Genomic DNA, 26084 nt, shown 5'->3' on the forward strand with positions numbered 1-26084 from the left:
TTTCCTGTTTAAACTTTATTATTGTCTACTAATGTACAAATTTTATTTTTGTCATGTTTTAAAAACACTCTCACAGGAAAAAACACATGAGTACAAAAATATTATAAAACTCATAATTTGAATTTTCCAGGTGCAATTAAAAAAAAAACAAAAAAAACATCAGTTTAAAATATTTTCCAACAAATCAAAGATTGCAAATATTCCACAAAAATATATTTCTTTGTCTGTTGGGAGTCATGATTTAGGATAAATCCAAATACCTTTTGTCAACTAACATTTCTGCTTCTTACGCAATCCAACAGATGACTGATAAGGGGAAATAGAGCACAGCAAAAGGGCAGAAGTGAGCAATGTTCATGAAAACGCATTATGGGGACAAAGGCCTCTGATATGAGCTTGCTAGTGCAGTAGAACCGGTTAAAAAGTCGGTGTGGAACAAGAAGTAAAAGCTGCTACATTAGGAAGAAGAAGAAGAAGAAGAAGAAGAAGAAGAAGAAGAAGAAGATCCTAAATCCTCCACTTTTTGCTCAGCAACACCTTCACAAAAGTGCCTGAATAAACACATACTGTTGCAACCAATAAAGCTCATGGCATGCTGTGATGGGGGCAGGGTAAGTTTTACATCTGAAATAAAAGAGCAAGATAGAACCTTCATCAAACGTGTTACAAGAAAGAAAAAAAAGGCACACATAATTCCACATTTATATCTACAACACAAGAACAGAACTCAGGCATATTAACACATAAATATTGTACATGATATCACTGGTTGAGATTTAGACATCAATTGAAAATACAGTCATATACACACACACACGTTCAAATAACAATGGAAACGCTGCAGGAGAGGAAAGAATCACTTTGTACTTGCGCTAAGGATCAACAGAATATTTTCAGTTAAGCAGAGGCAGGCCTGGACCACTGAGGGAGCTCTGTCTCTCCCATCAGGGAGAGGATGTTATACTTAATGCAGTTGGGGCTAATGTGATTTAGCGTTACCTAAATAAAGTTTGATTGACTGACTGATTGCGTACACACTGAAATGAGTGGAGAGTCTGAAATAAATTGAAACACTCGAGATATTGAAATATGACAATCAGACTTTGCTGCACTTTTGTACATTCAAGCAGTCTTCCAGAAGAAACAAAAATAGACAGTTTGCTGTCACACATGGAAACATGGGGAATTTAAAACCCCAGAGAAATGAAAACAAAACAAAAATAACATTTTAAAAGTGCCAAATGTCACTTGCTACATATAACTTTGGTTCTTTTTCAACAAATTCCTGGTCACGTGGACGTGTCATTGAGGGCTGGTGGACTAAAAAAAATCAGAGTACTACAGCCTGCAAAGAACATGTATCGCTATGAAATGTCTAAGCAAACATGACAGTTACACACACCGCACTCACACTTAGGCACACCGCAAGTCTGTGCAGTTTGTCAGACCGTGGCATGGACGCCTGGAGGCCTGGAGCTCACGTACGGCTGCTTCTTCACAAGTCAGCTCCCTCCTGGTTTCTGAGTCCACGTTGCTCCAGAGGTGAGCAGGCTGGGAGTCACTGTCATTTACACTGGCCCGGCTGCTGCTCCAGAAGGGCCCTGTGTATCTCCTGGAAGGAGGGCCGCTCTTTTGTGTTCCTCCTCCAGCAGCTCAGCATGATCTTGTAGAGCGAGTCCGGACAAAGCACTGGCTGAGGCAAGTAGATCTGCAACAGTAGGGTGCAAAATGTGACGACGGCTCTTTTTTGGGCTAAATGAGGTGTTTTCTAGGGATTTATATAGTTTTAGAATAATAAATCATAAATGGAAAAAAAAGGGGAAACAAGAGGTCTGAGAGGGCCAGTATGGGGGTACACTCACCTGTCTTTTCTGGTCCCTGAAAAACTCCCCTGTGTTTTCTATCACTTGCTCGTCCGTGAGTTGGGAGTAGGGCTGCTCCTTGCAGAAGTTCAGAATCTCCCACAGAGTGACTCCAAACGCCCACACATCGCTCGCTGTGGTGAATTTACCCTGCAGAGCAACACAGGACTTATCACATCCATCTGGAAAAAGTTATATACTCAGGACTTTACGAGATTTTATGATAATAATAATAATAATAATGATGATAACAATAATAATAATAATGATGGGGTGACACGCCTGGGACCTTTCTATTCTCCTTGTGTCTGTGTAGGTTCTCTCTGGGTTCTCCGGCTTCTTCCCACAGTCCAAAAACATGCATGTGAGGTAATTGGAAACTCTAAATTGTCTGTAGGTGTGCATGTGAGTCCAAATGGTTGCTTGTCTCTATGTGGCCTTGCGATGAACTGGCAAATTGTCCAGGGTATCACCCTGCCTTCACCCTATGACAGCTAGGATAGGCTCCAGCAGACCTCCATGACCTTGAGCTCAGGAAGAAGCGGGTATTGAAAATGTATGGCTGGACGGACAACATTGAATCCTTACCAGCAAGATGCTCTCCCATGACATCCAGCGTATTGGCAGCACCGCCCGGCCTTGGATGCGATAGTAGTCGCCGCTGTACAGATTTCGGCTCATGCCAAAGTCGGCTATCTTGATGGTGAAGTTTTTGCCCACCAGGCAGTTGCGCGTGGCCAAGTCCCGATGGACAAAGTTCAACGAGGAGAGGTACTTCATCCCCGAGGCGATCTGAGCGGCCATGTAGCACAGGTTGCCGTAGCTGTGGAGGGGAGAAATGGCGTCAAAAACACCACCCTCACGAAAGTGCGGCCGCAGAAATGCAACGCCTCTCACCTGACAGTGGGGGCGTTGCTGAGCAGGGCGAGTTGCCCCTCGGGCTCGTGGCGGGACAGGAACTGGTTGAGGTCACCGTTCTCCATGTACTCTGTGATCATGCAGAGGGGGTCGCTGTAGATGCACACGGCCAGCAGGCGTATGATGTTGGGGTCCTTCAGGCGGGACATTATCTTTATCTCTTTTAGAAAGTCATTCCTGGCATAATTTGGGGAAAAAAGAAAAAATGTGAAACCAATTTTTTACACAGAGAACAAAATAACTCCATCGCAGCTTGTCATAGAATCAGAGACCTTGCATTTTTGTTGGCGTCGGAGCGGAGCATCTTCACGGCCACTAAGACAGGCTGCTCCTCAGGCACGTCGAACAGAAACTCTTTATTCATGAACTCCTGCATGCCCTCCGCTTCACACAGGTGCACCTGAGGGGAAAAGAGCAGCATCTACATCAGACACTGATGGTGGCGGTCTTTGAGAAAAGAGATCCAACTAAGACGCACCTCTCCGAACTGGCCCTCCCCGAGCTTCTCCTTGAAGGTGAGCAGCTTCCGCGGGAACTCCTCCACCGCCACGTCCTTCCCCGACAGCAGGTCCATGGTGACCGCCGGGATGGCGTACGTGTTGCTGCCCGTCACACCCTGCAGGTTGACGATGTCGGCCTCCGCGTAGTGAGGGACGCCGTCCTGGGCCGCCGAGGTCGTGGTGGATTTGGAGGCGGCGGTGCTGGTCGGCGCTGGGAGGCGATGCACGGCGGGACTGTGAGCGGTTTCGTATGCAATCAATGTCACAGGGAAAAAAAAAGTGCACACCTACCGGGCTCCTCGGAACCCTGCGCAAACTCTGGCAGCTTGCAAATGAGGCGTGACGGCTCCTGGTAGTCAGGGCCGAGGGGAAAAATGCGCTCGTAGGTGGAATTGGACTCCTGCTCGGCGGTCGAACCCGACTGGTTGTGGTTGTAGACGAAGGCCTCGCTCTGTATTGACAGACTAGCGGTTAGTTCATCATCCAGCATCCGGCGAGAGGCCTAGAATACAGAATGTGGTGGGGGGGAGGCGGAGGGAGGCATAGTGGGGGGAGCGGTGTGAAGGAGCAGACGAGGCAGGAGAGACTCTTAGACCCGGCGGCTGTGAGCTCACCTTCTCCAGCATCTTCTGCCACACCTGCCTCCACAGGATGATCATGATGATGGCCACGAGGATGAATATGATGGCCACCAGACAGCCAATCAGAATGCGGGTGTTGCTGTCGTCCACTTTGTGGGTGGGATCGTCCTCTGGAGAGAGACGGGAGGCAAAAAAACACGTCTTTAGTTTCTCAGCTATCCAAAACTCTATGGATACTATATATAGATACTATGATACTATATTTTTTAGCCCTCTGTTAACAGCCTCCTACAAAGAGTTTCAGCTTCCTGTTTTATACTGATGCTTTGATGGACCGTCAACAAGTGTAAATGGTGATGAAAAACAGAGTGGCCAGCTGGCCAGCTGTGCTATCACTACCATTGTCGAGGTAACATTTAGGTATCAGTGCCCTTAGTGACATCACAAAAAGTGGCAGGCAGAGTGAAGGATGGATTTTGCAAATTCACGGTATGATGAAAAGTGACGTATATATGTGCAATACGGCCATTTTTTGCACTTCAAAGAATCAGACTCACGCTGCACTTTATGCTTTTATTTCGATAAACTGCCTCACTGGCCTTTGCACGGCCAATACCACTTTATCTAATCTCGATTCCAACCAATTCTTTTGTACAAGAATCTTTTATTGATTTATGTACACAAGTGTGTCTGTGTTATCAAACTGTCTCACTACATATAGTATGAGAGAACATACATGTAAAAAATGAAGTACAGCCTGCAAAACTCAAGTGTATCTCAAAAGTCTTTAATTGTCTTACTGACAGGCATCTACCAAACACGAATGGGTTTCGACCATGTCTTCCTCAGTGTGTGAACAGGCATGTAAGAAAGAATTTGTCTCAGTTGAACGTGCTTGCGCACAACTGACCTGGTTGTATGTTGGGAGGAAGTCCAGTCTTGGGCGGAGCCAGTGTTGTGTTGTACATGGCTGTGTCTGAAAGGTTAGATCACAGCGGCACAGTCAGAACGTTACGTTTTAAAACTTGACATTACCAGATACTCAAGTGAAAAGTTCTTTCTTTTAATATAAGCACAAGGCAGTAAAAGTAAAAAAAAAAATATTAAAAGTCAGAATAAGCGGCACCTGACTGAAAGGTGATCTCGCTGAAGAGCATCCAAACATCAGCAAAGTAGAACTGGCACTTGATGGCGCTGGCCATGTGATTGGCCAGACTGACTGTCACAAAGCGGGCGCTGGGGTTCTTCTCATCGGCCACCGGGGTGAAGAAGAGCGGCGAGGCCTCCCAGTCCAGGTCGGAGCGGAAGTAGCACACCACCTGGTGGAACACCTTGACGTGCTCCGAGAACATGTTGTTGCAGTGGACCTGCACGTGGACGGAGATGCACACTCAGCACTTTTAATGGGTAAACAGACACATGAAAGGATGGCCGGGGGACTCACCTTCATGCTGGTGAAGTTTCTTGTGCGGTCGAACTCAAACATAATTTCGACGTATCCGCTGGGGAAGCTTGCGTTGCTCCAACCCACATAGTCGTACCCAGGCCACACGTTGTAGACGTGGCTGTCTGTGAAATCGTCCAAGCCGCAGACGCCGTCCGTCAGCTGGCCCAAACCCTCCGTCATACTGAGGGGAAAAGCAACAATTAAACACTAGGGGGCAGCATTGTGAAAACAATTCCTCACTTCAGAAAAGGCCATTTTCTTCCCCTCCTCTGTGTGACAGACGGAAGGAAGTCTGGATGTGTCATGGAGGACATTATTCAACACCAGTGTCAACAGGAGCATGACCGCTTCATTCCGTTTTGTTTCGTTTTTTTTTTATTCTTTTCAAATGAAGTTGACTCAGTTGCTCCCATGAGGTATTGCCCAACAGCAAACCACTATGACCTGCTGCCCGCTGCCGCCGCCGTCTGGCTGTCTCTGCGCTCCTTTACCACGGCAACCGAGGAACAACAGTGTGACGCTGGGCGGGAAAAAAAGCACGGTGAGGATGAGAGTCGGGATGTCACCTGTGGATGATGGCTCCGTCGTAGACAGAGTCGTTGACGTAAACAGGATTGTCGGGCAGGTTCATCTGTTCCCCGACTGGAGCGTTGTATGACACCAATCCGTCTGCAAAGTGGAGTTTTTTATATTTTTTATATCAAATATGAGGAAAGACAACTGCAATTTAATGCGATTTAATGCTGAGACACCAAAATAGGAAATATGTGAGTTTGAGAGTTTAAAGACTTTTCTGTCTCTTCATTTTATCTTGTTTTTTTTTTAAATCTTTTTGTTCGTTGTTATTGTCAACTGTTATGTTTTGATTGGTTCTACTGTTTCACCTCTTATCCACCCAGAAAAAAAGAAATCACTCAGGATGGATTACTACTTGAAAGTCAAGTTACTGGACAACTCAGATCTTTCACAGACGTGCTGCATTGCCATGTGTCCATTTAACTTTTAAACACAAACTCATCCTCTCAGAGATACAGATACACGGAATTTTGTTTAACGTTACATGCACGAGGTTCTTTGAGAACTACAGGTGAGTGAAACGCACATGAACTGAACTGACGCAATGAAGAAATAAGAAATGGGCCCAAAGTATTGAAATTCAGAATCTTTCCATTTCCACATTGTAGTTACAAAAAAAAAAAAAGTATTATGGTCTCCGCCCAGCCCAGTCTTCTCCCTCTATCCCCACCACTCCCCTCCTCTTACCGAGCCATTCACAGCCGTACAGCTCAACCCTCATGCAGACGTTCATGGAGTGGTCCGTGACGGGCATGAAGCGCACGAAGCGGGCGATAATTGGCGGCTCAAGGTCCTTGAGCACAATGTCGTAGGCGTTCCTGTTTCCTTCAATCACCTGCAGGTCACACACACACACACACACACACACACACACAGACCCCATGAGCAAGAACAGAGACTATCTCTGTTATGTCAATTAGTAACCTGGGTATAACCACAGCCATAAATACATAAATATAAAAATACGGGCAGAAGGCAATAATGGGAACACTGTGTATTGGTGGTATTGTTGTGTATTATTAGACATGTGCGATAAAGGTTTGTTTACTGTAGATAATGCAGTGACAACAGGCCTGAACCCACAGACACTGTAACGCTTTCTTATGCTGAGTGTCAGATATGCACACAGATGTGCTTGGAGCTCCCTGTCTGTCTGCGTGTCTGTCTGTTTGTACTTTGTGTTGTGTTTGTCCCTCACACATTTTATTCCTTCCTTCTGCTTGCATGTGATTAGTGGCTGACGATTACCAGGTGTGTACCTGCTCCTCATTTATACCTTCCACCTCTGTTGCCACCTCACAGTTACTTGACAAAGGCCGAGACAGGCCGAAATGCTGCAATAATTGCATTTGGACTGGAGTAGGCGGTTGTTTTCTTCTTCTTTTTTTCTCTTTTTCTCTTTCTTTCTTCTTCATTTCTATCCATAGAAGCAGTAACACCACTAAGAGGAAATTTTTGACGAAGAAGACACATTTTGAAAATTGGGGAGACATTCTAAACAAGACGGCAGGACAGCGACTGACCTGCTTGCCCTGCCTGTTTCTCCACGAGATCCAGCGGCTGCCGTCGCGGCTGTACTTAATCTTGTACATCTGGGCGAACTCGTTGCCGATGCCGCCCGCGTGGCGGCCCTGCGTGCCCACCAGGGTGATGAAGTGTAGTGAGCGCAGGTCGATCTGGAGGAACTCCTTCAGGTTGTCCGGCTCCACGGTGATCTCTGGACACCACGCGCCGTCGCCCTCCTCGAAGTCCAGCCTGGAAGAGAAGGAGGAAGCGGTGAAAAAAAAAAAGAAAATATCCAGTGTTCAAGCAGGTCGGTGGGTTGGTAGAGGGGGGGATGGAAAGTCAACGTGGAGAGGGGGAAAAAAAAGTGGATGGAAAAAATAGGGTAACAGTAAATTATCTGCGAGCGAAGCAGTAGTACATTTCCAATCTTACAGCATCTTATAAAAACACCTCGCTGACGGCCTGCGTCGTAAATTCATCCTCCTAGAGTTTGTTAGGAGGCTGGCAGGGAGTGAGAAGGGGGTGTGCAGCCAGGATGGATAGATGGGCAAAGGTGTTTTACATCAATTATCCTGATAATTACACAAGGCCACACACACTCACACACTCGCACAGGCACACCGGTGACCTTAATTTTGTGGCTGTGCATAGACTTGATACCCCGGTTTGTGGTTCACATTAAATAAACAGGCACAGACACCCTATAGGACCACCTAACCACACACACGCACTCATTTTAAAGAAGTGTGTGTGTGTGTGTGTGTGTGTGTGTGTGTGTGTGTGTGTCAGAGAGAAAGTCAAGACGGAGGCCTACCTGCCATAGCGAGCGGCGGTGGACTCGGACCACTGGCTGGAGGCGGAAATGTCCTCGTCCTGTATCTGCCCTCCGGACATACCCAATGGGTAGCGACACACGCCTGAGACAGAGAAGAAATATATAAATAAATAAGATAAGAAAAAAAGAAAACACAGGGAAATGTGATGGAAATGATGGAAATGAACCCGAATGGACTCTGGCAGCATGTGAGGAGAGGATGATGAGGATGTTTTTGATATACTCGAGTCCTTTGGAGTTAATTTCAAGAGCAGTATGCTGACCTACCGTTAGCATGTTTTGGATAATAAAAGGCCAGAATTCCGATAAAGAGCCCACAACTGAAATGTTGTGACACATCTGGGACTTTTTCGGCACAATATTTCGCTTGAACAGCATGCTTGACTCAGTCTGTTCTATTTTTTTAATGACATTGCGGTTTGAGACACTGGCTACAGAGCCTGTTCCATTTCCCAAGCTAACCGTGGTCAACCCCACATTCATCTTTTCATCAGGTTGGTCGATAGAAATGAAACTGAAATTGGAATGGGCCATTTGCTACACGCTGTGGCTGCTATTTTTTAATTGTCACAACATAAAATTGCCAGGAAGAGACTGAGCAACTCCGACGAGCAACCTGTTTCCAACTTCCAACTTTACTTCTTCATATGTTTCTTATATTTAAAGTTTACATGGATTGATCCATTATCCTGACGTGACAGGATATGCATTTTTTTTGCTTGTTGTTGCCGTGCCAACACCGCTGCAGCGTGATTCATTGCAATTTTCCTCACTTGCAATCTGTGCAGGCAATATGTGATTCTCAGAATTCTCTCCCAATATCACTTTGCCATGAGTCCAGATGAGGCAATAAAGTCAGCAAAATCACTCTCTGTTGCAAAAGTCCAGAATGTCCCATTGTGGTGATTCACTGCGTGGGGGGGAAAACATGTGACCAGTCCACTTTAAATGTGACCAAAGGGAGGTTTGCACAATCCCCTTCCAAGTTTGACCTCCCCATTCCAAACATTTTCTGCGGGCACGTTACCAGATGGATACCTGAGATAAATCCAAACTACTTCAAAAATTTCCTTCCTTCCTCCCAGAGAAACAATAACCTTCCTTGCAGAGGGTGAAGAATTAGACGAGAGAACTCATTCAACTGCAGGGATTTCTTTTTTTCTTCACACCACACTGTCCAGGCAGGATTAAAAAAAATTCCATGTGTGGTATTTAAGCCTACCTGGATTTTCACCCTCTCAAACATGCGGCTCTCCACACGTCAACTCTCAGACCGACCACCGCAGGTTTGGAACAGTAAAAAAATCCAAAGCCCTGATCAAACACTCACCAGGCACCCTTCCACATCTGTGTGGCGGAACCACTTAATATGCAGCTTTTTGCAGCGGGGGTGTGATATATCACACACACACACACACACACACACACACACACACGCACGCACACACACACACACACACACACACAAACACACACACTGGCAGCTGCGCACTTCTTCCCTGCATGAAAAATTGTGGCAGCTTTTATTAAAACAATTCCGAGCCTCTGCCAGTCCAAACAGCAGCCGAATCAAACACATGTGGAGGCACTTGGGATTTTTTTCTCTGTATGTGTGTGTATAAAATGTGGCTGCCCGGGGCCCATTGTGTGGTCAATAGGAGGAATATACCCTCCATTTCCTGTCTCTCCCTCCACCCCCTCATGTTCCTATTTTCTGTCTCCAGCCTGTCCTCCACTCACTCCTCCTGTGTGGTCTCTACCCTCCATCCCCTCGCTCACTAACCCCCTCTCCCCACTGCACCTCCTCCTCTTCAGCGACGGGTGGAGGCCTGTTTAACATTAACAACCTGATTTAGGCAATCCTTCATCTCATTAAGACTTTGGGGTAAGCGTGCCAGGGCTGACACAGTGCCCATTAACTTTTTTTACGGGGGCTGAGAGCAAATCGGCTGATTTCTGGGTGTTTCCGAGAGGGAAAATTAAAGGGAACCTCCCCCAACTCCCCCCACAGCTCATGTTATCTCCAAGCTGGTCTTCTGTTGATAACTCCACCTAACAGGATGTGACCAATGCTTATCCTCATTGACTGATGAAAGGGCGAAAAAAAAGCAGATTTGGTTGTGTGAGATTTAATGGAGCTGGAAGTGGAAATTCACGTCAGACTGACCCCGTTAGCATGGTTCCTTGGTCCATGCTAACCCTGTTAGCATGGTTCCTTGGTCCCAAGAAGAAACTTTGAGGGGCTCCCAGCAGCTGCAGCTTGACTATGACCTTCCTGCTCCTCTTCTGTCCCCTTGCCGTTCTCTTTTGTCCAGCAAAATATTTGCCTAAAAGTGAAAAAGCCCTGAGGCGTTTTCCATTGGCGACCTGTTGGATGTAGTGAAACCACACACAGGCACTTGGGCCGTGGTCCTGACGGGGACCGCAGTGCCAATTTGAAGAGGGGACCAGCGAAAACTTCTTCCAGATGTCCATCTTGGGCTCCTCTGCCCTTTCATGCTGTCCTCTCTGAAATCTTTTCCATGCCGTCATAAGCCTGCAGTCGCCTCCGAATTATGTTGCCGATGGCTCCGTAATTTTCAAATCTTTGTTTTTCATCTGCTGTATGAAAATCAAGCATTGTAGTACTAGATAGTACGCAATAGACTTTGCATGTGTTAATGCAAAACATTTAAATGAATTGTTTGAAAATAGCATATTTAGCCCTGTGTTTACAGCCTCCTGCAGAAAGACTGCACTGTTTATTTAGCTTCCTTTGGTAATTGCTGGTTTGTGGGACCTACCAAAAAAGACCTGGCGGGTGGTGTTATCAGAAGCCTGGCAAAGGTATCACACCCTTTGTGATATCACAGGGGACATACTGTATGTCTGTCTGTTTTAATGCGAACTTCCTGAGAAGTGAGATGCAGCAAAAAAGTAAAGGATGGTCATTTCTGGAGAGCTCGCTGACAGGCTAGAGACACATATTAAAAGACCCATTATGAAATATCAATCTATTGAATTTTGCAGCACAGGAGAGTTTTGACAAAATGCAAATCATAAAAAAATATTTTCATAAGCAGCATCTGCCTCCAAATATTTAAAACTATTAATTTATAGAAATGAAATTGAGATAAGTGCCGCTGCATCCCGTCCAGACTTGTGCAAGAAACAAATCGGACTTAGTGACTCCAGAGCAAGGAGGAGGAAACTACAGAGCAGCTCCTCAACTACAGTTTTCTGTCTGGACTCCACGGCCAGCCTCATGTACTGAACAGCCAATAAAAACGCTGTGGTTATTGTGTCATGTCATGCAAATGAGGTGAGTAACGATCATATGTGGTGACACCTTGGAATTTTTTTTTTTTTTTTTTTTGTGTTCCAGAAACACAGCAGGAAGCAGGAGTGGGATTTCACAAAAACTGGCCCCGGACGTAATTGATGAAAATAGGACTCATTATCAGAGTCTTTGGCCACATCCTGCGGGGAGTCAGCGACATGCTTTGCAGCGCGCTGTGCCGGATGTGTGACCGCTCGTCCAAATGTTGTTTTTTTTGCCGTGTTTATTTACCTACGCAGCCCGCTCAGAGGTGAGCCGTGGGTTGAGCTCTGGGGGTGGGGCAGCCGAGCCAGTTTTGCTTGACACAGTCTCGTATATGCAGATTCTACTCTGCACACACACACATATACAAACTGGGCTCAATATTCGGCCGCAGGTTCTAAAAATATCAGGGCCGAAAGGAAAAAAAAAAGGAAAAATAGCGGCCTTGTGCGGTGGAGGAGCCGAGAGGGCAAGATGGAGGAGGAACGGCCGGAGCCTCGCTCTCACCTCTTGATTTTCACCGCACCCTGGCTACTGAAAGGCCGGTCTGTTCCGCGGTGTTTGCTGCCCAACTGCCGGTTTCAAACACACACACACACACACACACACACACACACACACACATATATATATACACAAAACATACGCCGTTAGTGACACACAACTTGGAGCCATCTGCTAAGTAGCCGTCGGAGCGGTGATGTGTTGCGTTCCACGTTTAGGTTTCTTGACAGAAACTCAAAGCGAGTGAAGTGCGAGCTGTGGCTTAATGATCGACAGTAGTTTAATCAACCATCCTCTGGATAAATGGTGCTCTTTTGGCTCAAACCTTCTCAATAAAGCTTGTCGTTGACATTCAGTTTTTAATGAAGAAGTAACATGAGTTGTTTTTCATCCTGAACATTTTTACATCACATATTTTTGAGAAGTCTCAAAAAATTAGTTCTCCAGGAAACCTTTTGTATCTCCACTAAACAGCATATTTAGCTTTCTGTATACAGCCTTCCTGTAAAAACTGATACTGGAGTATCTCGCACAGACTGCTGGGCAGTCTAAAGCAGTCTAACTATTTGCAACATTTGTGGAGAATCTCCAGCCACTACAAACTGACTAAAGCAGCAATCGGGTCACTGAGGGCAACAAATCTCTACTCAAACTGACTCCAAAGTGAACGTGGAAGTGCACCGGACATGGCCCTGCGGTCCAGAGGAGGCCAGACAGGAGACATGGGAGACTAATTCTAACCATCCCAGTGAAAAGAAGAAGCCTGCATAGCAATAATCCTGTGATATCCGGCAGCTCTGCCCAGGCTGCTGCTCCTGTCGAGGCCTCGTCCCCTTCCACAGTGAGCTGAAGTTTCGCCCACTCATGTGTAAAATGGGAAAGACAGGGAGGTTATAACTCCATTGCTTGGGAATTTTAAACAGGGGAAAGTTGGCACGGCTCGTCCTCTCAGCTCCTCTAAATTAAACTGAGAATATTTCCAGATTGTGGAAAAACGACCCTCTTCTCTACACAGACAAACTGAAGAAAGAGACAGACTTGCGGGGGGAAAAAGGCACTTCTTCCGTATTCCAGAGCCGGTCGGGCAGCGGGTACAATGCATCTAACCGCCACTTCATTGAGAGGGGAAAAAACTCTGGCGAGTCCACTTATTGACACAAAACCTCCCTGTGAACGGTGAACTCGGCGAACTCCGAGCAGATCAGATGCACAAACAATCCTCTCTGCGACTCGCGAGCGGTCAAAAACTGGGAGATGCACCGCACACTGACACGGGAGAGAAAGACGGAGCCGTATTTCAATGGACTTTCCTGCTGTCAGAATGTCTGGTATGCATTAGCCACAGGCTCCAGTGGAATAGCTGGATCCACAATGCGCGGATATATGCATGCAAAAAGGCACATTAAGAAACTGACTTGCGTGCGCGCACGCACACGCTGACAGGCGAGAGGAAAAACTCCCACAGTGATCAAAATCCTTGAAGAGAAGATTCATAACAGGAATGAGAGTTGTAAATAAAGTCATGAAAAAGCTGCAGCTGTCAGAGTTTGTGAACTAATCAAGATCTAAATAATCCTGTGTGACTGGTTGGAGATGTGGGAGACGTTCACTTGAGCCTTGCAATAAATCTGAAAACCCCTCTCAACACTTTCCTGCCATCTCCATGTTGCTCTCCCGTCAACTTGGAGGGACAGAAATAACTCTTTATTTTGCTTGAAGGTGAATTCTGCTACAGCTTCTAGCCCCTTCTCCTGCACACCCCTAACACACAGCAAGCAAAAGGTCATCATTTGAGATAAAAAATAAAAAATAAAGTATATTAATTCATTTATTCATCTTCTATACCCGCTTATTCCTATTCAGGGTCACGGAAAAAAAAAAAAAAAAAAAAAAAAAGGAGAGTCTCTGTAAGAAAATTTAATTCGATTTTCTAATGCAGCAACCAATGTTGAATTTAATGCCAGAGGCTCTTTTCTGAAAGCAGGAATGTCCTGCAGTGGGAAGAGAGGATGTGGAGGTGACGAGGCATTTTTTGTTCCTGACTTTTTAGGGTTCATTTTGCAGAATGAGGCTAGCGTGTGACCTGTAAACAGCCACAATGAACCACCAGCCAGGACATTATTGATGGCAGCTTCAATCTAATTACATGTCGGCTTTCGACACAGAGATCGCAGCCTAAAGACAAAAGCATCGACAGCAAGGTTTTAACTGGCAACACAACCATGTAACCCACCAAATGTTTTTATTTTAATATATCATTGGCTACCTTTTCGTTGACACCACACACACACACACACACACACACACACACACCACACACACACACACACACACACACACACACACACACACACACTCCAGTACAGTGGAGGGAGACCTGGAGGAAGGCAAGAGTGCCGAGATGGGCCAAAGAGGGCCAAACCAGAGAGAGGGGACCACACAGAGCAGCCTCTGGACCTGTGCCGGTCTGGAACTGAAGCCCCAACACACCCAACCAGCAAGCCTGAAGCCAATTATACTGGATGGAAAAAAAACAACAACTCTCCAACAGATTCTGGTCGGAGCGGAGAAGGATAAAATAATGTGTGCTGACCTGGGTTGACCTGCGATGTGGCAACGCCCAGCAGGCAGAAGAAGACCAGGAGGAGGAGACGAGCATCCCGCTGGTGCTTCATCCCAAACACGCACTAAGGAACCGTCTTTGGATCTGAAAAAGAGGAAAAACGCAGCAGGTCATGCATGTGTGCGAGCAGTGGAGCGTGTTGCTTCTAATTTCAGCGCCTGTACTCATGGGAACCAAATATTTGCTGGGATAAACACACATACACACACACAAAATGTGTTTTTAATTGTGAGTATATATTTTATATCACTCAATAAAAGACACATTAATTGACACCAAACACCAGATTTCCATTTATTTATGTTCTTATGACACTATTAAATTCTGACAGTGGAGTTATTCCAACGCTGCCTCATCAGTTGGAGCGACTTTGTTTTAATTACATTTTGAAAAACAGAAGTCCTTCATTATTTTATTTCATTTGGCACAATGAACTAATTGTAGGAATAAATGATGAGTGAATAGGCAGCAGGACAAATGAGAAGAAAAAAAGGACAGGGAGCCAACAGACATGACTTCAGCCGGTCTCTGGTGGGCGTGGCCTAAAAACCGTCTGGAGTGGTTTGTCGCTTCACAGAGGTTAGAAATAAGGAAACATACACCAGCCGCAACAACTTCATAAACCTTTTTGCAGGGATACTGTCGTGTAGCGTTAAATGCTCAGTCTTTCATTTTTTTAAAAAAGCATTTCCAGAATTTTACATTTAGTTCACCGCAGTTATTTCGTTAAAACACAGGCCTCGTTTGTTTTTTGTTTTTTCAGAAGAGGCAAAAAAAAAAGTGTTTCTTATATAAGCGGGGACAGCTTTATTATTCACACCTTGTAAATGACTTCTTACGCAACCAAACTGTGCAGCAAATGAGAAAAACACCGAAACCAAGAGCGAAGTCCTGCTCCTGGTCGGGTTTTGTGCTCAAGCGTAAAGACAGTAGAGAACGTGGCAAACCGGGGGTTATCTAAACCCAATTAGACCCGACACGAAACAAAATGGCCCTGGCACTGTGGGAAGCTCCGCTGTGAGGCGTCGGTTTGTTTCCTGGAGCTCGGCGAGAGCCAAAAACAATATTTTCCTGACGAAGGCCCACATTGGAACAACAGAAAGACCAGCAGCATTAACTCAGAGCTTTATAAACACACACACACACACACACACACACACACACACACACACACACACACTTTCACTATGCTGCCGCTGAGTGCAAAACTTGTTCATCTCATTGAATTCAGCAGCACTAACCAGTTGTGAGTTTTGAGCAAAAATCCATCTTTTAAATTAGGAAACTGTCAGTCTGCAATGGTTGGAAGGGTTACGTGAGGTTTAGGTTTGCTGTTGGGGAAAAAAAAAAAAAAGAGAACGTGAAAGCATCACACATTCTGGAAACCCGAACTGAAAAAAGCTTTTGAGTCCTTACAGAGGGAACCAGCAAAAAAACAAAACGAAACAAAAATAAAAATAAACCCACCTCTAGCCAGTGTCATGCAACCGGCGTTTACGGTCGGTTTTGTGACACTAATTATGGCATGACTCGACTCTTTCATTGTGACTCGGCACATAATCCCGCTGCTTTCCTTCCCTTCCATTTCCTGCGGCCTCAGGTTGCAGCCACTTCCCGCTGAGCCGCCTCGGCTAAGCTCCCTCCTCCTATAGCTTTTCACAGCTAATGAAACACAAACACCTGATGGCTTTTAGAAGCATTTGGGAGTCAAGTGTGTGTGTGTGTGTGTGTGTGTGTGTGTGTGTGTGTTGGGGGTGGTAGCACGCACATTTATGTGAAGGCTGTCTGTGCCGTGACGGGGGGAAAGTGACTGACCTTTCGTTCCACATCTAGAGGCTTTCAGGGGAACGTGTTTGCACAGTGAGTGACACCATTTTCTCAGGCTCTCCCTAACCGTTCACCATGAAAAAAATTTTTAAAAAAAGACAGGGTCCTTCAAATATCATTTTCGCTATTTTTTTTCTTAAAAGAGGGAAAATATTTTATTCTTTTCTTAATTTTTCTGACATTTTTCATTGTGAAACCTTTTTTTTTTTTTTTTAAATAAGCAGAATTTTCAGAAAAAATAAAGTTTCTTATTTGATGACCGAACACTAGACAGACAAATGTCCACTCAAAAATGACGACGGGACGGTTAAGATGATGGGACACACTTTCTCTGTCACAATAAATCACTACAACTAAAAGACAGCAATATTTCCAGCCACTTCCAAAATGTTTTATTTATTCACTTGTACCCTTGTCTCAATGGTTGTATGTCTGAACCGTCCTCCGCCCGAGTTGATTATTCCACCAGCGGTTTCCCGCCTAGCGACACCAGAACACCGAGCCGCTGGAGGCACTGGGACAGGCCACCGCTGTGGAAACTGCCCTTTCATTTGGGCCCTCCGACAACAGGGCAAGGAGAAAATCATTCACATCCTATCCTGCCTTCCAAAGAAAAAAGGTTCCATTCCGGGAAATTTCTCATTTTAATTCAATTAAGTTCTCCAAGTTAAAACTGAGAGTCGGACCATCTGAACGGCAACGCTTTTATACTGCACGCAATCGGGATTCTGCTGTTTTCTTTCCCAAGACAAAGACAATGAGTTCCCAGCCTGATCAATTAAATCCACCCATGAATTGAAAACAAAACTTTATCCTTGAAGCACAATTATACTATAAAATTTCTCGCCAATGGCCTTACGAAAACATTGATCTTTCTGGAATGAAAACACAAACCGCAGCGGGAGAGAGATGGAGAAACGGAGACAGAGGAACGCAACAAGGACCAGCTGCACAAACCCTTCAGCTGCTTCTCTCTTTCCAAGGCAGGAGAGGCAGCGGGACCACTCCGACACCTGCATGTCAGAATTTTATTCATACTTTTTTTAAGAATCCCAGAGTAGTAGTGAGGAAAAAATCAATCAAGCAGCTACAGGAGAGTTTGTTCAGGATATGAAGTGAGTTTCCCATGGCTCCCAGGTCCCAGGTAGGAGACATGCACAGAGAGGGAAAATAAGATGCGGAAAGGTGCAAGTTGTGAGGGCAGTTGTGGGGTTGTAGGGAAATAACGCCGACTTCGAAAATGAAACACAGCGGACTTGAAACTATGACACAGAAAACAATTAACTGCCTCTAATTTGGAGTTTTATTGAGTTCACTTCGTCTATTTAAGACACGAGAGCCACAACACGGACCTTCCTCCCACAGTCCAAAAACATGCATGTGAGGTCAATTGAACATTCTAAATTGTCCGTAGGTGTGAGTGTGAATGGTTGTTTGTTTCTATGTGGCCCTGCGATGAACTGGCAACTTGTCCAGGGTGTCACCCTGCCTTCACGAGGCTCCAGCAGACCCCCGTGACCCTGAATAGGAATAAGCGGGTATAGAAGATGAATGAATGAATGAATGAATGATTGAATGAGATATGATACAGAACCGACCGACTGATGAAAAAATGTGAAAAGAGCCAGCGGCTTTGTGTGTGAGCAGCCCTGACCCCTTCGTTCTAAGTCCCGCCCACAGCTAACACAGGACTCTTGGCCACACGGTCATAGAAGTCTGTATGGTGAAAAACAAAATATCTGTTTTCCAGCAGATGATTGAAAAACATCAGAGATCCACGGGTCAGCAAGACGATATGTGTCCTGCTTCTTGTTTGATCCTCCCTGTGAACCTGCGCTGCTGATGCACATTATCCCGAGACCTCTGGTTCTGTTCGACGACAGCAACGTGGTGATATATTTTTTTTAATTCTGTAAAAGCGGCTCTTCAGCATTTCTTTTTAGTCTGAACCTGCACTCACACTCGCACTCGCTCTGTTAGGTTTGGCAGCCGACGGCTCACCGGGGCTCAAACCTTATTGTGTATAAATTACGAGTGGTTAATGTTGCGGCAGGTCAGATGAAGCACATGTTGGGGCGGATGGGCAGGAACTTCTAGTCTTTTATTTATTTAGCGATAGCATCTTTAAAACAATAAGCCTGAACGTTGCCAGGTGATCGCAGCCCCATTTTCCTTCTAAATTAGCCAATGATCATGACTTTTATTTAAGTTAAATTGTTCTATTTCATTTTTTTGACACAAAAATAATAATGACGTGAAGAAAAGTAGCAAATGTGGTCAATAATATGATAATATGATAATTTCAGATGTCAGGCTGATAAAACATTTCACCGGCTTGATGAGAACCTCCAGGTTTATCTTATGGTTTCTCAATCCAAAGTGGTCTCCCAGTCTCACAGGCAAAGTTTGAATGGGGCTGTGATTTGATTTCAAGCACTTTGACGAAAGCCGAAATTATTGTGGGACGTTGTGCTCCTGAATGCTGTGACTACTGAAGTGGGTTGTGACTTCAGGGGTGTAGAAAGCCTCCATCTCGTAAATATCATCTCCCTCCAGGCTCAGAGAGGAAGTGGTGAAGGATCCCCCCCCACCGCCCCACCACCACCACCACCCCCTCGAATCCCCTTCCCCTGGAGCACCTCCCAGAAAACCAACAACCCGCAGAGCTCAATGGCGATACAGATACAGAAACAACCATTTCCAAGCAAGCGAAAAACAAAACAGGAAAGTGCAACTGTTGATTTTTTTTTTTTTTTTTTTTGTCATTCGCAAAGAAAAACAAATGTTCTGGCCGCTGCAGAGGTCACAGCCCCCCAAAAAAGAAAATCATCTCACCTCCCTGCTCCGTTTCATGTCCTCTGGCAGAACCCTGACATCGCAAACAGGACGGCGGTTTTGTTTGTTGAATCAACTGGGTTTTCTCGGAGGGTCAGGACGCAGCGCGCCGGGCACATGAGAGACTTTTTTTTTTGGTGCACCACCAGATTCTGCACCCTCAGTGGGCCTGAAAAGTCAACAACTCAGACTCGGCCTGGCTCTCCTCCCTGCCTCTGTCACACTGCAGTGTCAACACTCTGGGAGCTTTACAGGCGACCAGCCGAGGTTAAGAGGGTAAATAAGAGCCAAGCACTGCACCAACTAGTCACAGTGCCCTGTCCTGGATGGTGGAAGTCTGCAGGGAGGCTCAGTGTGAGAACCAGGGCGGCGGCACGACTCAGAAACTTGACCTGAACACATCCTTGGCTGGCGCAGCCATGCAAATGTGGCCCCTGAACATTCCTCTGACAAGTTCATAACATTTAGTAAGCTTGTGAGGTCTGATAAAAACAAATATGACGCAGCAGCAGCCGCACAATGCAATGGAATTAACAATTAAATTGCGTTTACAACCATTAAAAGTCCAGAATGGCAAAAATTAGAATCGTATTGGACTGGTAATCTGAAAAAAAACAAAAAAACATCTGCAGTCACGAGGCTTTGCACGGCTTCTCACATACTAAATCTAAAAACCACGGGAGGCCTTGCACACACACACACAGACACACACACGCACAGGGAATCTGTGCACCGTTGTGCGTGGGTTCTTGTGCGCACTGGTGACTGACGCATTGGCGTGATGCATGCCACGCAACCGCAACCATCCACATGTGCTCTCCATTACATCCTCCAGCCCCTAAAAGCTGCACCCGAGCATCACATTTTATTTTATGATGAGATCTGAACCACGTCACCTAATCAGACCCAGGTGAGGGCGTGTAAACACTCGCGCAGCTAAAACGTGGGGGATGAGGAACATGCCTGCACAAGGCTGTACGTGCACGCACGCACACACACTACTCACATACGTGGAGTACAGTAATGTCATAAAATTGTCTGGGTGGGAAGGCTGCACAGGAAACAACGCACCTACTGTGCGATCAGCATGTGCCACCCGCAGAGAGGCGTTCCAACAAAAACTCAAAGTGTCGTTGTGATATTTTACGCTCCACGTCACGACAAACAAGGCGGATTCAGAGTTTGGCTCCAGGTGGAAGATCCATTGCTTCAAATCCACCTGGTGAGTTTTGTCTGTCACGTCTTCCTGCTCAGTTATTTGCTCCGGGGCTGAAACTGCAGCTGCAGCAGAAACAGATGGAGGCCGAGGCAACTCTTAAACGAAGCGCTCCAGAAGTTAGCCTCTCTTCTGTCTTCCTTTATTTACTTTTTCTTGCACTCTGACAGGTTTCTGGAGGCTAGGAGGCTGTTTTAGCAGGAGCACACCTGCTGGAAGGCCTCGCTGCCACTGCCTCCTGTCGCCCGGGGCCGGGGGAGGCAGCGTGCAGGAGCTTGTTAAAAAAAGAAAGAAAAAAAGAGGTGGTTGGTGGGTGATGTTTACTGGCCACCAGGGGGGAAACAGAAAGTGTGAAGGTACAACAGAGGAAGTTGCAGCTCCAAGCCGTACGATATGTGAGATGTATATTTTACTCCAATCGATTTTGATAATCACAATGGTAACATTTGTTTGTTTTTGTTACATAAGGAGAGACGTCGCCGCCCCCTCCCCCGCCCCCATTAAAATGCAAAAATCAAAATGGAAATTCATCTTGATTGAATTTCCACATCGCAAACTTGGCAGCCACGCTGTCAGATTGGAAAAACACGGGACGATGCCACGAAGCGCTACTCTTTTCCCCCCCCCTTGTCCTCCACACACATTTGTGCACTCAGCTACAGATGAGGACTGTATTCTGACCCTTCACGAGACACAATAAACACTTTCTATGAGTGCATTGCATTTCAAATGAAACAGGACAGCTTTAAATTTTTTAAAATTTGTTGCATGAATGCTTCAGTGTCATTCATTTGACGTATTAATGGCAACAGAGTAAAACCTCACCGAACTTAAAACATATTGTGAGTACCAGAATCAATGTTAATTAAAAAAAAAAATTAACATTAAAACATTGAACAAACATAAAAAAAAAAAAAAAAGGTTTCAGAGGTTCTAAAAAGGCGGAAAAATAGAAAAAGCAGGCATGTTTTGTTTTTTTGCTTGGATTTTAAAAATGTCAACCACTTGGCAGCTTTAAAGAGGAACCATTCTGAGGAGCTTTTAGCCAAAAGGTGGCTACCATAAACATAAATCAGGAGACATGACTTCACATAATAAACCGGATTACATGTAATTACACCTGAAAACTAAATCCTGCAGTCAAATTAACACGGAGGAGGGAAAAAAATGTTCTGTAATTTGTCCCTTTAAAATAAGGATTTTGGAAACTTACTTGGCTAAATTTCAAAGTTGCTACAAAACATGATTTTACTTGTGGACAACAACTGTTTTATTGAAGAGTAAAACCGTCTGAGCTGCGTCAGATACGTCAGCAGCGACAACTTATCTGCTGCCGCCGTCTGGGTTGTCATTAAGTCATCTGCTGTTTTCTGCAGTGCGTCCTGAGGTCCGTTTGATGCTGGAATAAAAAACGAGCTAACGGCCTGTCATTAGCGGAGACAGGGGTGATAGAGAACGAGCCTCGGGCAAACAAAAAAATCAGAGCGGTTCCTGTAAACGGGAGGTGGAGGATGAGGCCACGTGTGCAACCACAAAATCCAGACGAGGACTTTTGTGTGCACCTTCTATTTTCTGCCTCCTCTGTCGTGATTTGGTTTTTGGGACTGGAGTGGTCTCCCCCTCTGTCATGTGCATCGAATCAGAAGCCTTAAATAAACACGGCCGTGGCACACATTCACGGAATCGAAAATAATATTGTTGTCATATCTCGCATAGCTATCTCACAAATTCCGCCCCTGAAGTCGCGCCCGCATCCTGCCAGTCCAGAAGGTGTTTTCAGGCGTCTGTAAGACTGAGAGTGGAATCCAGAACCACTCAACTTTTTCAGGAGTGATGGGAAGGGAGCTAGCTACTGCTAGCCACAAATAAAAACCCCCAGAGGAAGACAATGAGGAGACATGCCAACCTCTGGCCTAGCACGTGCAAAAGGGATTAGCATGGTCTTTGTTGTAGCAACAGTTTTACCAGAACTGATGCTGTCCACCCACCCCAATAGGAAGCTTTGACTGCTCTGCTTGGGTGGGACGAACACAGGGCTCATCCAATCAACTTTTTCCATCAAGTTTTCCCTCCCCTTCTAAAACGATTTCTGTGGGCTCCTCACCATACGGACACGTGAGACGAAATCAAAGGATTCGAGAAAAAACAAAACAAAAAAAAAACGTTGGTCGTGCCAACTCCGTATTTGTCACATGTGGCTTTGCATCTCAGACTCGGCCGAGCCGAAAGCTGCGGCCCGCCTTCGCCTGCGAGTAACCGGATCCTGCTGCGCTGGGTTGGCGATGAGCGCGGGACGCCGGGTTTGGGCAGGGTCGGGGTTCACGCACGTGCAGGGGCGCGGAGGCGGACAAGTGGCACGGTTAAAGAGGAGGATATATTTAAGCAAATGCAACATTGGCTTCGTGGAGCCGGGCGGAAGGCGCAGCTGCTCCTCTCCGGCGCTCCGAGGCATCGATTTGGAGAACACCTCCAATCAAAGCGGCGCGAGCGCTGCCCGCGTCCTGCAGGGCCGTGTTTTTGAAAGTGGGGAGTGGAAATTACAGCCTTGCGTTGTTGGCCGTGTGATTAGAGCCCTCATGAGAGGACGGCCTCCAAGCTGTGGAGGGAAGGCCTGCTAATTGAAAAGAGATGTCACCGAGGGACGCGCCACGGCTGACATCGTGTGTTTAAGCATGTGTGGGCGCCTTCCGTGTGTGCGCGTGCGTTTGTGTATTTATGCATTCGGCCTCAGGTTACACACAGCCGGCCGATGCAGTGCGCGACGCTGGATCACATCCACGATTGAGTCTCGCCTCCTTGTTTTTGCCAACGTCTGAACTAATGAAAACACCAGCAAAGAGTTTGTTACACACTGCACGTTCACTGCAACCACTTTGTGCAGCAGACGTCAACAGCAAAAACCGCCGGTGTCTTGACAAAGAGCATATTGACACCGAACATGGACGGCAAAAGAAAAAAAAAAAAAAAGGCGCAGTCCGCAATTATATTAGGAAGGGTCCGTCCAAGTGGACGCGAGAGTTCCTCTACTTCCTGTAGTCGTTTTTATTTGTTTTGTTTTTTTCATTAACCAGATAGGTCTGAGTCAACTTTGGTCAGAACTTGGCTCGTTGAAGCTTGATGCTGCGCAGACGCAAACCCCTCGCGCAGGAGAACCGTGGCAGAGCGTGTGGCGGCCTCGCGTTGCGCTTCCTCCTTTGCCATACACAGATTTGAGTAACATGGATGCCGATTTAAAGACTGCACATGCTCGCTGCACCTCACAGTAAACCTGGATTTGTTAAGTACATATTTACCTTTGACTTTAATAGCCTGAAAATGTAGAAAACAACTAAGATTGTTTTTTTGCAGAGTGAAAAACCATCTGGTTTGTGAATAAATAGTTTCAGAAAAAGAGTAAACAAATGAATTAAAGGTCTGGATGAAATATTTTAAATTGTCCATGGTAGTATTTTTAAGTTGTATACAATTCTTTTTTTTTTCTACTTGACACATCAACTTATGTCTACTTTTTGTACAGGATACACAATGAACAATGACATCAGTTAAAAAAAAAGGTATGTGCAGATACGAAAAGATCTCAAACATTCGCTTCTAACACACACACACACACACACACACACACACACACACGCGCACGTAACAATTACTCCATTGAGCAGCGCCGCCTCTCTTCACCTACCAGATGAGTGCTGAGATGAGTAACCACAGGGAAAGAAGAAGAAGAGAGAGGCCTGTGTGTGGACATCCAGCAGCCGCATACCACAGGAGGACACCTGCATACCACCTACGTAACACTGACACTCCACCTCCTCCACCACCACAAGCAGCACACGCACCGGGCCGTGTGTGTGTGTGTGTGTGTGTGTGAGAGGGCAGCTGGAACTCGAGCAACATTAAGCTTTTCATCAGCTGAGTGCAGTACACGTCCAAAGTGGCCGACAAACTCAGCCGGGATTCAAACTTCTGACTCACAATTAAAGTGGAGAAAAATATGAAAGTGTGAGTTTAGTTTTAGAGGTGGTCTTTTGATATATTATTTTTAATGTTTGCTATACTTCTGCTGGATACAGTGTCACATTGCTCTTCGTTAATCCAGCAGACTGCATTTTTATTTCAAATTCTCTGATTTATTTTAAATTTTATTTTATTTTTTAATTTTGAGTAGAATATGAGTGCAAAAATACCTTGTTGCTTTAACCCCTGCCCCTCCAAAAAAAAGGTTATTAGGTTGAAAATGTTTCTCAGCTTGCACAATTTAAAGTGTATTTAAGGGCAAAAGCGATCAAGCACTTTCTAAAATGTGCATATGCAGTTACAGAACAACTTGAAACAGCTGTAGCTGCACCGTGTCAGAGAGATGGTTGAATGTGGAACTGCACTGCTTCACTCGGATCTCCTCTCTTTTCTTTCATGAAACAAACAAACAAAAAAAAAAAAACATCAGCCACCGACTAAATTCCAGAGCTCAGCGTGCAACCGAGGCTCCCGGAAAGGGGAAACTTTCAGATTTTTCTCCTCGTCTACTGGAAAAACTCTTTAATCAGTCGGAGCCAGAAAGCAGCCGGAGAGACGTGAGAGAGGGGGGTGGAGGTGTGCAAAAGAAAAGGAATGACTTACTTCTGAGACGTTTTATCCTTTCAGATCATTTGCTCCGAGGTGGCTGAAGGCTATTCCAGTGAGAGTCCAGATGGCACGATGTCACCGTGCGAGAACCCTCCTCTCCTCTCGCCGTCTCGGTGCCGTCGATAAGGTTTTTCCAGCTTTATCCGTCGGCGGCTCCGGCTCGGCTCTCTGGGCTGATGTAAGAAACTCCTGCATGTATGGGGGCAAGAGAGAGAGAGAGAGAGCGAGAGGAGAGAGAAAGGAGGGGGAGAAAAAGAAGGAAGAGAGAGGGAGGAGGAAGAGGAGGAGGAGGAGGAGGGAGGGGAAAAAAAACCTTCACATTCTGTGGATTCTTGGGATCAGGCCAAAGACCCAGAATTCCACATGCCACACATAAGGTTTCAATTAAGTTTGAATCCGACGCTCCATCAGAAAGCTTCCACCCTCCTCACCTCCACCCCCCAGTGAAAAGAGCCTTTCTCCTTCCCGACGGCTTCAGGCGGCGGCCGACGTTACGCCGCTGACCTCTGGGCTCCCTTCAGCAGCGCCATTATTAACAACGCAGGCAAGGAGTGTTTGTCGCCGCCGGGGCGCTCTCTTCAAAATTAATCAGAAGCTTTTAAGCTCCGCCGTGTTATTTGTTTTTGTTTCCACTGAGTGAAGCGCCTGCGTGAAGGACGGGGAGTTTGACAGACTGAGGCTGCAGTTTAACAGGCCAGACAGGCCAATTGTGCGGGTCAAGAGGTCAGAGTCGTATGTTGACGTCACAGAGTCTGTTGCTGTGACTTTTTTGCATTTTAAACTTCTTCACTGACTTAAAGGGATTTATTGAAATGATCATTGGAGCTGTTGTGTATATGATTTGGACAAATACGCGTCAACGACTACTTGATCCCCCAAAATAAGTGACATGTGTTACCATAAATGGCCGCGACATTCAATTATTGTGCC

General features: G+C 45.8%; 1 protein-coding gene across 2 annotated transcripts; it reads right to left on the minus strand.

Moving 5' to 3' along the window:
• On the minus strand, positions 1 to 25379 carry ddr2a (discoidin domain receptor tyrosine kinase 2a). Of its 2 annotated transcripts, none has more exons than XM_076039656.1 (17): positions 25149 to 25379; positions 14624 to 14737; positions 8205 to 8307; positions 7408 to 7639; positions 6572 to 6719; positions 5875 to 5977; positions 5306 to 5489; positions 4988 to 5228; positions 4772 to 4837; positions 3895 to 4031; positions 3572 to 3782; positions 3259 to 3491; positions 3053 to 3180; positions 2760 to 2957; positions 2451 to 2685; positions 1863 to 2012; positions 1 to 1708 (listed from the first exon to the last, which is right to left on the minus strand). In XM_076039656.1, exons 2-17 carry the CDS (start codon positions 14703 to 14705, stop codon positions 1565 to 1567), a joined length of 2595 nt encoding a protein of 864 aa, XP_075895771.1. In that variant the 5' UTR covers positions 14706 to 14737; positions 25149 to 25379; the 3' UTR covers positions 1 to 1564. The 2 variants fall into 2 exon arrangements, with proteins under 2 accessions (XP_075895771.1, XP_075895773.1); XM_076039658.1 differs by having other exon boundaries at positions 3572 to 3731; positions 25149 to 25377.
• Between the last annotated feature and the right edge of the window lie 705 nt (positions 25380 to 26084).

The sequence above is a fragment of the Nelusetta ayraudi genome, unplaced genomic scaffold, assembly GCF_046127955.1.
Source record: "Nelusetta ayraudi isolate G7.1 ecotype Tasmania unplaced genomic scaffold, CSIRO-AGI_Nayr_v1 ptg000059l, whole genome shotgun sequence".
Lineage (NCBI taxonomy): Eukaryota > Metazoa > Chordata > Actinopteri > Tetraodontiformes > Monacanthidae > Nelusetta > Nelusetta ayraudi.

Coding starts and splice junctions, on each gene's coding strand:
- ddr2a (XM_076039656.1), bottom strand. CDS start 14,705: ATGAAGCACCAGCGGGATGCTCGTCTCCTCCTCCTGGTCTTCTTCTGC. Junction 6,720..7,407: donor GAAACAGGCAGGGCAAGCAG/GTCAGTCGCTGT, acceptor TGTGACCTGCAG/GTGATTGAAGGAAACAGGAA. Junction 4,838..4,987: donor CGAGATCACCTTTCAGTCAG/GTGCCGCTTATT, acceptor CTAACCTTTCAG/ACACAGCCATGTACAACACA.